At 43.7% G+C, this 17500-nt stretch overlaps 1 protein-coding gene and 1 long non-coding RNA gene across 2 annotated transcripts in view; both read right to left on the reverse strand.

The window, feature by feature from the left end:
• Positions 1-3572: 3572 nt before the first annotated feature.
• Positions 3573-17500, reverse strand: part of COMMD7 (COMM domain containing 7) — a 15107-nt gene continuing 1179 nt past the window's right edge. Inside the window, exons 2-9 of the mRNA XM_081948137.1 lie at positions 14518-14571; positions 12780-12882; positions 9885-9941; positions 9750-9787; positions 8118-8208; positions 7981-8030; positions 5334-5382; positions 3573-3965 (exon numbers count right to left, since the gene is read on the reverse strand). Coding sequence (XP_081804263.1) covers positions 3889-3965; positions 5334-5382; positions 7981-8030; positions 8118-8208; positions 9750-9787; positions 9885-9941; positions 12780-12882; positions 14518-14571 — 519 coding nt within the window. The 3' untranslated portion in view covers positions 3573-3888. The remainder of the gene's footprint in view (positions 3966-5333; positions 5383-7980; positions 8031-8117; positions 8209-9749; positions 9788-9884; positions 9942-12779; positions 12883-14517; positions 14572-17500) is intronic.
• LOC309389585 lies at positions 9948-11723 on the reverse strand. The gene is made up of 3 exons (XR_014174966.1): positions 11262-11723; positions 10893-11122; positions 9948-10748 (listed from the first exon to the last, which is right to left on the reverse strand). It is a non-coding gene; the product is annotated as an uncharacterized lncRNA (long non-coding RNA).

The raw sequence follows: 17500 nt of genomic DNA on the forward strand, positions 1-17500 counted from the left end.
AGCATTTTCTTCCCTTATAAAGTCCTTGAAATCCTGATAATTTATTGTGGCACCTGGTGAAGCTTTTTTTTCCGTTGCCATAATTAATAATTCTTACAGCCGCCTCTAGCTGTCACCATTCAATTAACTTTCGTTTTCCTTAGGTATTCAGCTGTAAATTAATACTTGCAAATGTTTCTTTCTAAGTTGCTCGAAATTAAAACTTTGACATTTAAGTAGTTCAGGTTATGTAAACTGGCTTAAAGATTGTTAATAGTTAGGGTTGTTTCAGCCGTTCCGCCTTTATTGCCCCGGCTATCAGCAGGTAATTAGCTTTCGTTTTCTGTAGGTTTTCAGCTATAAATCAACGCCATTTTGAATCCTTTGTTCTAAGCCCACGCCTCTCGAACTCAGCAGTAGTGTTCTTTTTAAAGAGATTTCTTTTTTTTTTTTTTTCTTCCCCCAATTAAAACTTAAAATACTTGCAAAAGTCTTGCTTCCTTCTTGGGATGTTAAGATGTTAAGGCTGCTCCCGGCGACTGGTTCTGCTTTTTTAGCAGAGGTTATCAAAAAGGCAGGAGAATACAACAACTGCGAAGGGGGGCAAACCTTGTCAGACTCCGGACTCCGGAGGGTACACAAGGGCTCAACCCAGCAGCTGAATCTCTCCCTCATAAATTCCAAGAACTTACGAGTGTCCGAGGTGTTAAAGATCGTAAAAAAACACCTCTAACTGTCTCTTGATCTGACAGGCTAAAAAAAAGCCTGCCATCGGCACCGGGAACAAACCGGAAGTCCCAAGATATAATCTGTTCTATTCATTTTTTCTCCCTCCTTCCCTCTTATCTCTCTCTGTTCTCTCAATCTATTCTCTCTCATCTACTTTTTCTCTTTCCCGGCATTATCATCTCTATTCTCACTCATCTTTCTCAGTCTATTCTCTCATGTATTCTCTCTCTATCTATTTCTTTTCTCTTTCTCCCTCCCTATTACCTTTCTCTCTATTCCCTATTATCTTTCTCAATCTATTCTCTCAACTATCTTGTCAGTCTGTCAGTCAGTCTGTCCGTCCGTCCATCTAATCTATTATCTATTAATATCTATCATATCTGTCTTTCTGTCTGCCCGTCTGTCTAATGTATTATCTATTAATATCTATCATCTTTCTTTCTCCCTCTGTCTGTCTGTCTAATGTATTATCTATTATCTATTAATATCTTTCTCCCTCTCTCTCTATATATCTACCGTTATCTCTCTATTTCTCTATCTATCCAATATATAGAGAGAGGTATATGTATCTACCGGTATCTATCGGTCTTTCTGTCTGTCTGTCCGTCCGTCTAATCCAGGGGTGTCCAAACTTGGGAACTTTAAGACTTGTGGACTTCAACTCCCAGAATTCCCCAGCCAGCTGGCTAGGGAATTCTGGGAGTTGAAGTCCACAAGTCTTAAAGTTCCCAAGTTTGGACACCCCTGGTCTAATCTATTATCTAATAATATCTATCTATCTATCTATCTATCTATCTATCTATCTATCTATCTATCTATCTATCATCTATCTATCTATCTATCTATCTATCTATCTATCTATCATCTATCATCTATCTATCTATCTATCTATCTATCTATCTATCATCTATCTATCTATCTATCTATCTATCTATCTATCTATCATCTATCATCTATCTATCTATCATCTATCTATCTATCTATCTATCTATCTATCTATCTATCATCTATCTATCTATCATCTATCTATCTATCTATCTATCTATCTATCTATCTATCATCTATCTATCTATCATCTATCTATCTATCTATCTATCTATCTATCATCTATCTATCTATCTATCTATCTATCTATCTATCTATCTATCATCTATCTATCTATCTATCTATCTATCTATCTATCTATCATCTATCTATCTATCTATCTATCTATCTATCTATCATCTATCATCTATCTATCTATCATCTATCTATCTATCTATCATTAAATTTCTATGCCACCCAAGGTGATTTGGGTGGCTTACACATTATAAAAACTAATAAAAATAGTTTAAAAATTTAAATGAACCAATAAGAAAATATTATTAAAACCTGAGTTAAAATATTTGTAAGCTGCCCAGAGTCGCCTCAGCATGAGATGAGTGGCATATAAATCCAATAAATAAATACATACATGCAAACACACATACATGTCCATGTAGCTGGATTTCTATATTCCTGTGCCTTGGTGTGCTTTCCTGGGTCACAGCATGCTGTGTGAATCAGCCCTCTTACATGAGTTTATGATGCCCGGGCTAAACTTGGAAAATGGGTCACCAAGAGACCTGTGTTGGGCAAGTATCACACGTGGAGGTGATGACACTCTTCTCCTCTCTAAAACTCGACCAATAATGTTTTGGGAACTTTAGTCATGTCTGAGGGGCCTTTGCAACCACAGGAAGCCTGTGTGTAGAGGGGAAACACGTGTGTGATACAGGTAGGGCTTCAATTGCAGCTTTCATGGCAAAGGCAGGACTAGAACTCACAGTCTCCTAGCGATTGGCCCAGAGTCACCCAGTTGGCTTTCATGCCTAAGGCAGGACTACAACTCTCTGTCTCCTAGCGATTGGCCCAGAGTCACCCAGTTGGCTTTCATGCCTAAGACGGAACTAGAACTCCCGGTCTCCTGGTGATTAGCTTCAGGAGCTGGTTTTCATGGCTAAGAATGAATAAATTGCTGAATTCTGCTCCAGGCAAACCTGGTAGGAAAATACACAAGAAACTGATAAGTTTAAAAAGAGGGTTAGCCAGATCCATGGGGGAGGAGAAGACGGCAATACTATCCAGGATAAATGGACCAGCATTTATCCTGGATAAGTATAAGAACTCCTGCCATAGGCAATAGGTTGGACTAGAAGACCTCTAAGGTCCCTTCCATGCCTACCACTGTGTCTAGGTTTAAAATTCTGTCTATTGGATGCCAGCAAATAAAGAACTAGACTCAAGAGGAACTCACTACATGGTCTTTCGAACTTGGGCCTAAGAATGAGAGACCACTCAGAGATCTCACGGAATTTTGACAGCACTGATGACAATGGGCAACTGTTGTCCCATTCTGGCTTAGGGACTTCTTGAAGGATTGCCAGCGACAGAAGACGCTCTTGAGATCTGCTGCAGCCTCAGATTACTTCTTAAGGTGCCCTCTGAGCTTGCTTGATTTCTTGCAGATATTTCATGACCCAACTAGGTAACATCATCAGACCAGTGATGGTATCAGCTATTTTGGGTAATGAAACAGCTCAGAGGGCAACAAGGGCTCCCACAGTCCTTCTCCACCTTTTCCTCCCCCTCCTCTCCACAAACCCCACTCCCTCTAGCACTGATGATGTTACCTAGTTGGGTCATGAAATGTTTTACAAAAAGATAATCAAGCTCAGAGAGCACCAAAGACCTTACAGTCATCTTCTCCTCCTTCTTCTCCCCCCCCCCCCCCGCAGACCTCACTCCCTTCTAGCACTGATGAAGTTACCTTGTTGGGACAAGAAACGTCTGCAAGAAAAAAAATCAAGCTGAGAGCACCAAAGGCCTCCCTCGTTTCAACCCTGCACTATACACATTTTCCTTTATTGGTGTTTTCCTTCATGCCGGCACCGTGGTGGGGGCCAAGCGAGGGGCTCCCACTTCCTTGTTTGAAAAGAGAAACTTTTATTTTCCATTTCAGTTTGGCTTCCACCACCAATTTCCCTCTTGTCCTTTGATAGAAAGCTGGACATTTTCACCCCAAAACTGTATTTTGCCCCCTGAGTCCAGGATGGACTGCATTATCCCCCCCCCCTCAGGAGAAGGAAGAAACGCGGAAGGGGGGGGAGAGGTCTTGGTCCTGAGGTCCAGTTGTCCTGCAGAGCCTGGTGGGCAGGAAAATCAGCTGAGGCTCTCCAGGCTGGTCTTAATCCTTTCCATCTCGTGAAGGAAGCTGTAAAACTGGGGCAGGGTCAATTCTGGAAGGAGAAGGAGTGCAACAGTCAGGATTAGCTAGTAAGGTTTGTCTGAAATGGTCTAGGGTCTCCTGCTTAAGCAGGGGGTTGGACTAGAAGACCTCCAAAGTCCCTTCCAGCTCTGTTCTGTTTTGTTCTGTTCTGCTCTGTTCTATTCTATTTTCTCTTCTCTTCTATTCTCTTTTCTATCCTATCGTATTCTTCTTTCTATTCTATTCTCTTTTCTATCCTATTCTCTTTTCTATTCTATTCTATTCTATTCTATTTTCTCTTCTCTTCTCCTCTCTGTTCTACTCTACTCTCTATTCTATTCTACTCTACTCTGTTCCTATTCCATTCTATTCCTATTCTATTTTTCTATTCTATTTTTCTATTCTATACTATTCTATCCTATTCTATCCTACCCTTCTCTATTGTAATTTCCAGGGGTTTTTTTTGTAATTAGATTTTTTAATCCCGTTTTCTTTTTTCTTTTCTTTTAACTCAAGGCAGCAAACATACCTAATGTTCTTTCCTCCTTTCCCCATCACAACAACCCTATGAGGTGGACTAAGCTGAGAGAGAGGGACTCATTCCCCCAGGAGGCCTTCATGCCTAAGGCAGGACTAGAACTCTCCGTCTCCCGGTGATCGGCCCAAAGTCACCCAGCTGGCGTTTGCAGCCTAAGGCAGAACTAGAAGTGATCCAAGGTCGCCCAGCCAGCTTTCCCGCCCAAAGCATGTCTGCCACTTGAGTTATATATTAAAAAACAGTAACGAAGGTGGGATACAAATAAACAAACAAATAAAATGAAACCACAACAATAAGAACTTGAAAAGTATTAAAAGCATTCAACATTAAGAGTTAAAACACGACTTTCCACCACAGCTGTCAACAAACACAGCTCTCGTAACCCAGTACGACCACAACTGCGCCCAACATTCTGGCTGCTAAGCAAGACCGTAGTTCAGAAAAATCACGCCCCATTTTACGACATTCTTCGACGCGGTCGTTACATGAATCCATACCGCTGTTAGGTGAATCCCACGGCCATTAAGCGAATCGAGCTTCCCCATTGAACCTTTTTGCATGTCGGAAAGGTGAGAAGCTGAGAAGTTGACAAATGGTGTTGATGACGAAACCCCGGGACACTGCAACCGTCATAAGTCCATGCCAGTTGCCAAGCCTCTGAATTTCGATCATGTGACCACGGGGATGACGCAACGTTCATAAGTCACTTTTTTCCAGTTCTTTTGTAAGTACGAAGGGTCATTGAATGAATAGTTGCAATTCAAGAAACATCTGTATTTTCTGCAGCTGGCTTGGCTCTCCTCCAAGGCCTCCTTCCCTTCACTTGCAGAGTTTCCCCACGGACAATGTTGGCTTACTCACCTAGGTATACTGGCTCCAGCCGGCTGCCTTTCTTGACCACCAGCTTCAGCTACAAGGAGATAAAAAGTTGTGAAAAGTTGGGAGAGTTACAGGAAAGGAGGCAGATGTTGCTGTGGCCCACTGGCGGCCAGTGGAGCTGACAGCTGAGTGGGACAGTGAGGAGGTTGGGGAGGAACACGGGCCAGTCCTGGGGGCTGAGGAAACCTCAGGCGAGGGCTCTGCGTCGGAGGCAGAGAAGGAGCTAGGCAGCAGTGAGGCAGAGGAACAGCTGGAGCCTGTTCCCAGTGTGCACATGCGCAGAGCTGCCTGAAGGCAAGAACAACTGAGAAAGCAGGGTCGACTTAGGAGTAAAGCCACACTGTGGAGCTGATTGGCCCCTCCCATAGGGAACAAAAGAGGGGCGAATGGGGAGGGGGCTTTTGCAGGAAACAATTCGTTCCTTCGGTCGTTTCAAGAGTGGAAAGTTCTGTTTGTGACTTTAAGAGACTCTGTGCCAAGTGTTGCCTTGCCCTGCCTTTGGACACTTGTTACCTGGCAGCTCTCCAGACAAGACAAGATTCGTGTTGATAAACATTCCTCGGAAAGATTGTTTGCTCAGCCTGGCTGACTGTGAGTGAAAGGAATTCACAGTCGTGTAAACGAAAGGGGTTTTGCAGGGACCAAGACTCTGATTCATGCTTCCTAAGGAAGCCTGGGTCAGAACAGATGTTGGAAACCAAAAGGCAACCCCTGGAATCGGTCACCAGGGAACACTTGGAAGATACAACAGTTGACATTCCAGATTCTCAGATTACAGAATCAGAACAGAGCTGGAAGGGACCTTGGTGGTCTTCTAGTCCGGCCCTCTGCTCTAGCAGAAGACCCTCTGCCACTTCAGATAAATGGCTGCCCAATCCCTTCTTAAAAACCTCCAGTGATGAAGAACTCACAACCTCTGGTGGCAAGCAGTTCCACTGGCTCATTGTTCTCACTGTCAGGAAGTTTCTCCTCAGTTCTAAGTTGCTTCTCTCCTTGATTAGTTTCCATCCATTGCTTCTTGTTCTACCCTCAGGTGCTTTGGAGAATAGCTTGACTCCCTCTTCTTTGTGGCAACCCCTGAGATATTGGAAGTCTCCTATCATGTCTCCCCTGGTCCTTCTTTCCTCTAGGTCAGAGATTTATTCTGCATTTGCCAAAATATAGGGGAAGGCAAGTTTGAATAATTGTGCATTTTGGGGAAAATGTGGAAAGAAAAGAGCTTATAGATAGCCCTCGACTTACGACCACAATCTGAGCCCACAAATTTCTGTTGCTAAGTGAGGAGGCGGCTAAGTCACTTTTGCACCATTTTACAGCGCTTCTTGCCACCGTCGTTATGTGAATCTCTTGGCTTGTCGGAAACTCGCAAAAGCTGAATCACCTGACGCTGTAACCGTCATAAGTCCACGCCGGTTGCCAAGCCTTTGAATTTTAATCACGTGACCACAGGACCACTACAACGGTCGTAAGTGTGAAAAAAGGACATCGGCTACTTTTTTTAGGTCCGCTGTAACTTTGAACAACCACGATAAAAAATAATTGTAAGTTGAGAACTACCTGTATATAAAGGGGAAATCACACGACTCCTGGATCCAACTACCCCGTCATAAATACGAGTCAGTTGCCAAGCGTCTAAACTTTGATGGCGTGACCATGGGAATGCTACAACGGTCATATGTAAATGTGAAAAATGGCCATACGTTCCTTTTTTCCTTGACCATTGGACGCTATCAAACAAGTTCTGTGGTGAAAAGAGTCAGGTTCTACATTTAGGCAAGAAAAACGGAATGCACAGGTACAGTATAGGTGATACCTTACTCAGTAGTAGTAACTGTGAGAGGGATCTTGGCGTCCTAGTGGACAACCATTTAAATATGAGCCAGCAGTATGCAGCAGCTGCCAAAAAAGCCAACACAGTTCTAGGCTGCGTAAATAGAGGGATGGAATCAAGATCACGTGAAGTGTTAATACCACTTTATAATGCCTTGGGAAGGCCACACTTGGAATATTTGCATCCAGTTTTGGTCCCCACGATGTAGAAAAGATGTGGAGACTCTGGAAAGAGTGCAGAGAAGAGCAAGAAAGAGGATTAGGGGACTGGAGGCTAAAACATACGAAGAACGGTTGCAGGAACTGGGTATGTTTAGCTTAAGAGAAAGAAGGACTAGGGGAGACATGATAGCAGTGTTCCAATATTTGAGGGGCTGCCACAGAGAGGAGGGGGTCAAGCTATTCTCCAAAGCACCTGCGGGCAGGACAAGAAGCAATGGGTGGAAACTAATCAAGGAGAGAAGCAACTTAGTTAAGGAAAAACTTCCTGACAGTGAGGACAATTAACCAGTGGAACCAACCTCCAGAAGTTGTGGGTTCTTCATCATTGGAGGTTTTTAAGAAGAGACTCGACAGCTACTTCTCTGAAATGGTCTAAGGTCTCCTGCTGGAGCAGGGGTTAGACTAGAAGACCTCTAAGGTCCCTTCCAACTCTGTTTTGTCAATCCACTAAACTAACTGTTGTAACTCGAGGACTACCTGCATGTCTTCTCCTCAGGCCCCTCCCCTGAGGCCTGTGCCAGTTTTTGACTTCTCCCCTCACCTGTTTGCACCTGTTCCTCCCCCAAATCCATCTTACCTGCAGGAAAATGCTTCCTACTTTCTCCATCTCACTGCTTCCGGCCGTCACTATTGGAGAGAGAAAACCAGCATCACAAAGTTTTTTACGAAGGAGTTTTCAAAGGCAACCTTGCTGCCCCCCAGCCCAGAACTCACCTCCAAATTTCCACTCCATGTCTATTAGCTGGTTCACCATCAGCGTCTGCCCCACGGCCAGGCGCGAGAGGGCAGGAGAATTTTTCTCCCACTGGGACGGAGGCAAAAAGACAAGAGTGGAATAAGGGATGGTTTTACTACAGGGTCCCTCTTCTTGGGGCCTGAAGACTGCAAGGGAATTTCCCCGCAGCTGAGTAATAGCTGGACCTAATTTGGCATTTTTGTTTTATTTGAATTTATTAACCATTATGGTGTCGTTGCAATTGCAGGCACAGTTGTGGCGCAGAACAGAATAATAAAAAGTTGGAAGGGACCTTGGAGGTCTTCTAGTCCAGCCCCCTGCCCAAGCAGGAAACCCTATACTATTTCAGACAAACAGCTGTTCAATCTTTTCTTAAAAGCTTCCAATGTTGGGGCATTCACAACCTCTGGAGGCAACTTCTGTTCCACTGATTAATTGTTCTCACTGTCAGGAAGTTTCTCCTCAGTTCTAAGTTGCTTCTCGCCTTGATTAGTTTCCACCCATTGCTTCTTGTTCTACCCTCAGGTGCTTTGGAGAATAGCTTGACTCCCTCTTCTTTGTGGCAACCCCTGAGTTATTGGAAGACTGCTATCATGTCTCCCCTAGTCCTTCTTTTCATTAAACTAGACCTGCCCAGTTCCTGCAACCGTTCTTCATGTTTTAGCCTCCAGTCCCCTAATCCTCTTTGTTGCTCTTCTCTGCACTCCTTCTAAGAGTCTCCACATCTTTTCTACATTGTGGTGACTTTCCACTGTAAACTGTGTTCCCATAATGCATTGAGATGGTTTACAGCACTTAGCTACAGTTTGAAGAATTAAGTCAATTGGTTTGATTGAATCAAACCAAAAATTAAGTTGCAAAATAGCCATAACTATCGTTCACACAATGACCCCACAGACTTGTGGGATTTTTAGCCTTAGAATAATGTTTCTCAACTGCAGCAACTTTTAAGAAGGGTGGACGTCCAGTCCCAGAATTTCCTAGAAAGCATGTTTTAAGTTGGATGGACTTCGATTCCCAAAATTCTCCAGCCAGTATATTTTTAAGATGGTTGAACTTCAATTTCCAGCATTCTCCAGCCAGCATGCTTTAAGATGGGTGGACCTCAACTCCCAGAATCCCCCACCCATCAGGCTTGAAGATGGATGGGCTTCCACTCCAGAATTCCTCAGTCAGCATGCTTTAAAAGGGGTAGATTTCAACTCCCAGAATTCTCCAGCTGACATGCTTTAAGATGGGTGGACTCCAACTCCCAGAATTCTACAGCTGGCATGCTTTAAGAGAGGGGGGGGGACTTCAACTCCTAGAATTCCCTAGAAAGCATGCTTTAAGTTGGATGGACTTCAATTCCCAGCATTCTCCAGACAGCATGCTTTAAAAGGAGTGGAGCAGTTGAAGTCTATGCTTCTTAAAAGTTGTCAAAGTTGAGAAACATGGCCTTAGAAAGCTACCTAAGAATTTCCCAGGGACAAGCAACATTTACAGATACTCCTTGTAGTGAGAAAATAGGGAAAAATTAACGTTGCAGGTTTGGAAAAGAGACTGAAATTTTGGGGATGGTGGTTTAAAATGCCAAAGTCGCTCCAGACCCATGGAGGAAAAGCGCTTACCTGTTCTTCAAAATACCTGGCCTTTTCCTCACTCAGCCCTGCAGGAGAAATCGGAGATGGTCAAACCGGAGGAGTGAAGCCAGTGCCTCCCCCCCCCCCCAAGAGAATGAAATGGGGCCGAGCAGAGGGACCTACCCAGGGTGATAAGATCTGCTCGGACTTGTTCCGCAGACAGGCTCCGCTTTAAGGCACCTGGAATAAACATGGTGTAAACAAGGGAGCCCAGTTGCCAAACACCCAAGGGAAAGATAAGGCAAGGACTCACCTCCGGGACCACAGAGCTAATTTTTATGGGAGAAAGAGAAGCCAAAGCTAATTTTGGGCCACTGGGGTGCTTGCAATTCACCCCAAATTTGAAGCTTTTTGAAATTTTATTTTCTTTCTATTTTTTTGTTTTTTATTTGAAGTTTATTTTGCTTTGTTTCTATTTTTTGTTTTATCATTTCAAATATATTTTATTTTCTTTCTATTTTTTTATTATTGAAGTTTATTTTACTTTCTTTCTATTTTGTTTTATTTCATTACTTTATTTCTATTTTATTTTTATTTGATTTTATTTGATATTATTTGATTTCTATTTTTTATTTAAGACGTTTATATACTGTAGCTACCCATCTTTCAAAGAACAGATTTATTTTATATTTTATACCCATTTCTTTACTTCTTTTATTATCATTTCATTGCACACTATACTTTGTTTCATTGCTATTTTTACATTTTATTACATCTCTTTTAATTTTATTTTATTTCAAACGTTTATAGAACTGTCTATCTTTCAAACAATTCTGAGTAAGTTCCAATTAAGGATGAAAAGACATGAAATCATATTAAAACTATAAAACTAAATCAATTAAAACAAAACTAAATTCGAGCCAATCAGGATGCTTATTACAATCCATTCCAAACCTGGCTTATTTTACTTTGCTTTATTTTTTATTTCATTTTATTAATTGTTTTATTTATTTATTTGTTATGTTACTTTAGTTTACAGCAGTGTTTCTCAATCTTGGCAACTTGAAGATGTCTGGACTTCAACTCCCAGAATTCCCCAGCCAGCATTCGCTGGCTGGGGAATTCTGGGAGTTGAAGTCCAAACATCTTCAAGTTGCCAAGATTGAGAAACACTGGTTTACAGTAATTAACAATACCTCAATAAGGAACTATCAACTCAGAGAAACAAGCTAACAATAAACCATAGGCTAATCAAGGAACCACCAAGAGGAAAACAACATTTCCATCAACATTGACAGCAAAAGCCATTTGCATATAAACAGAGCAAACCCTCCTTCTAACACTGATGATATTCCCTAGTGTGGTCATGAAACGTCTGCAAGAAAACAATTCAGAGAGCACCAAGGAACAACCTCCTCCACCTACGTATTTAATTATTTAACTGTTTTATGTATGTATTTTATAACGCATTTTAGTGACTGTACACCGCCCCGAGTCCCTTTCGGGAGAGGGGGCGGTCTATAAATACGAATAATAAATAAATAAAATGAACAGTTCAACTCTGTGCTACCCATGTTCTCTTCTATCGGTATTCTTATCTGGAGTTATTTCTTTGCCTCCTATCATCTTTCTTTTTCTTAGCCCCAAGTCTGTTTGCTTCTTCTTACATATATGCCTGGTAAATTGTACTGGAGGGCAAGAAATTCCATTATAACCAGAATTTCTTATGACATCTTCTGAATACACACGAGTTGTGCCCTGTGACTTAGAAAAACCATCCTGACTTCATATACTTTCAATTTTAGCTTTTTAAACCCTTTATCTTTGATTTTTGATTTTGCCTTGTCAAAACCATTTTTTGTAAACTCTATTCATAACTGTGTTTTTATTACCATTTTATATTGCTTTATAATGTGCTTTTTAAACTGCCCAGTTGGTTAAGAGCTGATGGGCAGTGTAGAAGGTAGGTAGGTAGGTAGGTAGGTAGGTAGGTAGATAGAGATGGAAAGATGGATGGAGAGATAAATAGATAGATAAATAAAGATATAGATGATAGGTAGATGATAGATAGATAGATAGATAGATAGATAGATAGATAGATAGATAGATAGATAGATAGATAGATTAGATAGGAGACAGACAGACAGACAGATAAATAGACAGATAGACAGGCAGATGGATAGATGGATGGACAGATAAATAGACAGATACATAGATAAAGATATAGATGATAGATAGACAGACAGACAGACAGACACACACACACACATGGACAGATACATAGATAAAGATATAGATGGTAGATATATAATAGATAATAGATAAATGGATAGATGGATGGATGGACAATTAAATAGACAGATACACACAGATAGATAGATAGATAGATAGATAGATAGATAGATAGATAGATAGATAGATAGATAGATGATAGATAGATAGATAGATAGATAGATAGATAGATAGAAACAGAGAGACAGAGATATAGAGAGACAAACGGATAGATGGATGGAGAGATAAATAAAGATACAGATGATAGGTAGATGATAGATAGATAGATAGACAGACAGACAGACAGACAAATAGATACACAGATAAAGATATAGATGGTAGATAGATAATAGATAGATGGATAAATGGATGAACAGATAGATAGATAGATAGATAGATAGATAGATGGATGGATGGATGGATGGATGGATGGATGGATGGATGGATGGATGGATGGATGGAGGGAGGGAGGGAGGGAGAGAGAGAAGGAGAGAGACAGGGATCTCCTGGGGATTGGCCCAAAGTCACCCAGCTGGCTTTCATATCTAAAATGGAACTAGAGCTCACTATCTCCCCCTGTCACCCAGCCAGCGTTTGTGCCTAAGGCAGGACTAGAACTCACCGTCTCCTGGAGATTGGTCCAAAGTCACCTCACCAGCTTTCATGCCCAAGGAGGAACTAGAACTCCCTGTCTCTGGATTTCTAGCCTGGTGCCTTCGCCCCAAGACCAAACTGGCTCCTAGAGGGGTTCTCCGCCCCACCCCAGAGACCTACCACAGACCTGGAAGGGATCTGCCCCACACTCACCACTGGGCACCAACAAGAGGCTTTTGACGATACTCTTCAACGGGCCGAGGCTGATTTTGTTCCCCGCTGCAAAGTCGGAGAGGTGAGCCAAGAAGCTCTCCACCTGCCAGGCACAAGAGCAAAGCGCGTTTCCGACTTGCCTTGTGTCAGAGTTTGTTGCAGCAACCAAATCCAGAAAGCACACCCAGGTGACTGATTCAGCAGGATTCATTAACTGGCTGATCGGTTGCTACGCCTATTCATTGGCTGACCTTGTTACGATGCCCTTTTCCAGTTCATGAATATTCTGACACCTTTTGAGTCTCGGAGGCAGGAACTTCCCTGCTCAGCACCACCCCATGGGCGTCTCCCCCCCGAGGAAGCCTCGGAGCTGTCGATGGGCTTTCCAAGGGGATCGCTTGGAAAGCTCTTTCTAAATCTCCCTCCCCTCCAGGAAATTTGGAGAAGGAGGAGGGAGGAAAAAAGGTGAGCAGAACTTAAAAATACAGGCAGGCCTCGGCTTATGGCCGCAACTGGGCCCCAAATTTCCATTGCTAAGCGAGACGCTTGTTAAGGGTCTTCTGCCCCATTTTATGGGCTTTCTTGGCACAGTTGCTAAGTGAATCACTGCAGTTTTTACTTTAGTAATATGGTTGTTAAGTGAATCTGGCTTCCCCATTGACTATGCTTGTCAGATGGTCACAAAAAGGGATCACAGTGTGTGTGTGTGTCATAATCATCTTTTGCAACTGTATACAGGTAGTCCTCAACTTACAAGAGTTCATTTAGTGACCATTTGAAGTTGCAATGGCACTGAAAAAAGTGACTTATGACCCTTCTTCACCCTTACGACCGTTGTAGCATCCTGTTCTGACCGAGGCTTCCTGAGACAGTAAAAAGCAAACGCTTAGTCCCAAAAAGCCTCTTTTTATTTCAAAGGCTGTGAATTATGTTCCTTCACAGCCCATAAGGAGTCCCAAATAGTTGTAAAGAGTCCTACAGAAGTCTGCCAAAGTCTTTCGGGATAAGGCTGATAAGCATCCAACTTTATCTCCCTTGAAACGCTGCCAAAGACCTAATTGGCAGTTAGCTTTGCAAGGCCACACGGAGCACAGAGTCAAAACGGAGCTTCAGAAGGTAAACTGACCAGCATGAACCAAGTTGCTTCCTGCAAAGGCTCAAGTGTCTTTGCTCCTCCTTTATGTCCTATGGGAGGGGCCAATCACCTCCAAGCCTTACTCCCGAGTCGTCCCTTCTATCTTAACTGTTCTTGCCTTCTGGCAGCTCTGCGCATGCGCGCACTGGGAATAGGTGGAGCCGGTTCCTCTGCCTCGTTGATGTCCGACTCTGGAGGCTCCGGAGGCAGCACATAACTCCCACATGGCCCTGGCCCCCTCTCTGCCTCCGACGCATAATATAAATGTTGGGCTCAATTGTGGTCTCTTACTTGAAGACTACCCGCATATATGTGTATATAATATGTGTGTGTGTGCGCGCGCGCACATGTGCACACGCACAAACACACACACAAATACACAACTGAAATTCTACTTCCAGTTATGGTTGTAAGTTGAGGACTACCTATAAAGCTATCATTGAAAACTTTGTTATATAGAAGAAATATTTTCCATGTCGCCTATATACCGCCTTCACTCGCACTGGGAAAAAACCCAGCCAGGCTTCATCTGGGGAGGGGGTGAGCCCTCCCTTTTTGATTCCTTGCCCCCCCTTCCCCTTCCCCTTCCCAAAAGTGGATTACCTCTTTGGGGTCTCGCAGGAATTGGAAAAGCACCTCCACGAGGGTAGAAAATTGCTGGGGGGAAAGAAGGAAGACTGTCATTTCAACAGGAAAAGTTCCACGCTTCCTTTCCTCCTTCCCAGCTTAAAACAAGCAGCATATAAATTTAATAACAAAGGAATAAACATGAGAGAGAGAGAGAGAGAGAGAGAGAGAGAGAGATTCCATGGGCCCAAAGTCCTTCTGCCAATTTTCCTGCCTAAGGCAGGACTAGAACTCGCAGCCTGTTGATGATTTGACGCAAAGTCACCCAGAAGGCTAGGATAAGACTTGAACTCATGGCTCCCGCTTTCTAGCCTTGGTACCTTCACTGTTGGCCTGGGGTCTCCAGTCTTGGCCAATCCCTAGGAGACTGGGAGTTCTAGACCCGCCTCAGCTATAAAGCCAGCTTGGTGACTTTGGGCCAATCCCTAGGAGACTGGGAGTTCTAGTTTTGTTTTAGGCATGAAAACCGGCTGGGTGACTTTGGGCCAATCCCCAGGAGACTGGGAGTTCTAGACCCGCCTCAGCCATGAAAGCCAGCTGGGTGACTTTGGGTCAATCACTCCCTCTCAGCCCAACCAACCTCACAGGGTTGTTGTCGCTTGCAAAATAGGGGGAGGAAACTGTGTTGGATGTGCTGGCTGCCTTGAGTTATTTGTACAAATAATAAAAATAATACAGATATAAACCAAAAATAAATAAATAATCGCCCCCTACTCCCTTTGGTTCCCTAGCAGAATAGAATAGAATAGAGCTGGAAGGGACCTTGGAGGTCTACTAGTCCACCCCTCTATACCACAGTACGTGGTACAGGGTGTGGTAGAGGTCTGGAAGCGCCTGGCACAAGCCCCCAAAGAGCCACAGCGTCCTTGTGGGCTGCCCATCATTTTGGGTGCTTCAGAACCAGTGGGGGTTGGGGGATTATAGAAAATGGCTGCCTGGTTTTTTGGGGGGGTGGGAGGGCGGGTTGTGCATTGACAAAATGGCTGCCGGGAAGGTGCGACCAGCCCCCAAAACAGCCTGGCTGTCAAGAAGGATGACTCAGACCTTTTGCCAAAACCGCAAAGTCACAGAATCGAAATTAGTGCCACTAAGTTCCCGGAAGACAACAAACTCCGTTAAGTTTTTCCCCCCCACCAGTCCTTCCTTGCCCCCACCCCTCCTCCTCTTCTCCCCTCTTTTGGGGAGGGGCAGGTGGGCAGATCATCCAACCGCACCCTGAACTGCAAGCCCACCCACTCCCTCGGAGGCAACCAAGAGGGGTGGGGGTGGGGATCCCCCCTCCCCCCCCCGGCACCAATTTTTCTTTCAATTTCACGAAATGCCTCTCAATTCAAATTTGAAGCCAGAGGATTTTTGTAGCTGTGGGTTGAGCCGTGGGGGGTCCTTGGTGGTCTCTGAGCTTGGTCCTAATCCCGCTCTACAGACAGACCTCGACTTACAACAGTTTGTTTAGTGACTGAAGTTACAACGACAATAAAAAGTGATTTATGAGTTAAGAGCATTGCAGCATCCCTATGATCAAAATGAAGGCACGGCAACTGACTTGTATTTATGACGGTCGCAGAGTCTCGGAGGGTCACAGGATCCCCATTTGCAACCTTCTGATTTACTGAACAACTCGGTTAATAACTTACATCTGCAGTGATTCACTTAACAACCGTGGCAAGAAGAGTCATAAAATGGGGCAAAACTCACTTAATCAAATGTTTCACTTAACAACAGAAACATTGGCCTCAATTGTGGTCGTAAGTCGGGGACCACCTGTATTGGGAGCTTGGAACCAACTTCCAGTGGAGGTAGTGGGTCAATTCCTCTACATCTGAGTTTAAACATGCTTGGGACAAATACATGTCCATCATCTAACAAAAATTTAAATAAATTTTAATAGATTTATAATAATAAATTGATTAAAAAGAAAACAAAAAATGCAAAAGGCAGACTGGATGGACCAGTATGTCTTTTCCTCCCATCACTTTTCTATGTTTCTGCAGTTGTTGTTTTTTTTTAAACAGACGTTTCATGACCCAACTAGGGAACATTATCAGGGCTAGAAGGAAGGGGATTTTGCTCTGCATGTTCCCTAGTTAGGTGGCAAAACATCTGCAAGAAAACAATTAAATTCAAAGAGCACCAAGGACCCGAGAGTCCTCCTCCTCTTCCCCACAGACCCCACACTCCCTTCTAGCACTGATGATGTTACCTAGTTGGATCATGAAATGTTTGTAAGAAAAAAACCCCAGCTCAGAGAGCACCAAGGAACCCATAATCCTCCTCTTCCATTCCACAAACCCTCCTCCCTTCCAGCACTGATGTTGTTCTCTAGTTGGGTCATGAAACGTCTGCAAGGAAACAACCCTGCTCAGAGTCCACCAAGAAACCCATAATCCTCCTCCTCTTCCATTCCACAAACCTTCCTCCCATCCAACACTGATGTTGTTCCCTAGTTGGATCATGAAACATCTGCAAGAAAACCCCCCAGCTCAGAGAGCACCAAGGAACCCATTCAATCAATCAATCAATCAATCAGAGTAGAGCTGGAAGGGACCTTGGAGGTCTTCTAGTCCAGCCCCCTGCTTAAAGCCCAGCCTGACACAAAAAGGACTAGACCCATCAGATGAAAGCCTTGGTCCCCTATTGCAAAGCAAGCCAAGGGGTTATATGTCCCCAGGACCTGTTTAAGTAACCACCATGGATTGTACTGACACCGCTCAACAAACCGTGGCTTAGGGGCTTGTCTGAACCCCCTGCCTGCTGGCACAGCCCCTACGGTTGCAGCCAGCCTGGTCCAATAACCGCAGGAGGTTTCACTTAAACAGAGGAGATCCGGATGTGGCAGATGGGCTTTGGCATCCTGCCTTAACCCTTCCCTTGCTGCTTTAAACCCTCAAACTGCTGGAAATGTAATTGTCAAGAGGAACCTTCTACCACATGTGGTGGATATGTCCCAAAGCTAAGGAGT

This window comes from Natrix helvetica, assembly GCF_964273705.1.
Source record: "Natrix helvetica genome assembly, chromosome: 3".
NCBI classification, from domain to species: domain Eukaryota; kingdom Metazoa; phylum Chordata; class Lepidosauria; order Squamata; family Natricidae; genus Natrix; species Natrix helvetica.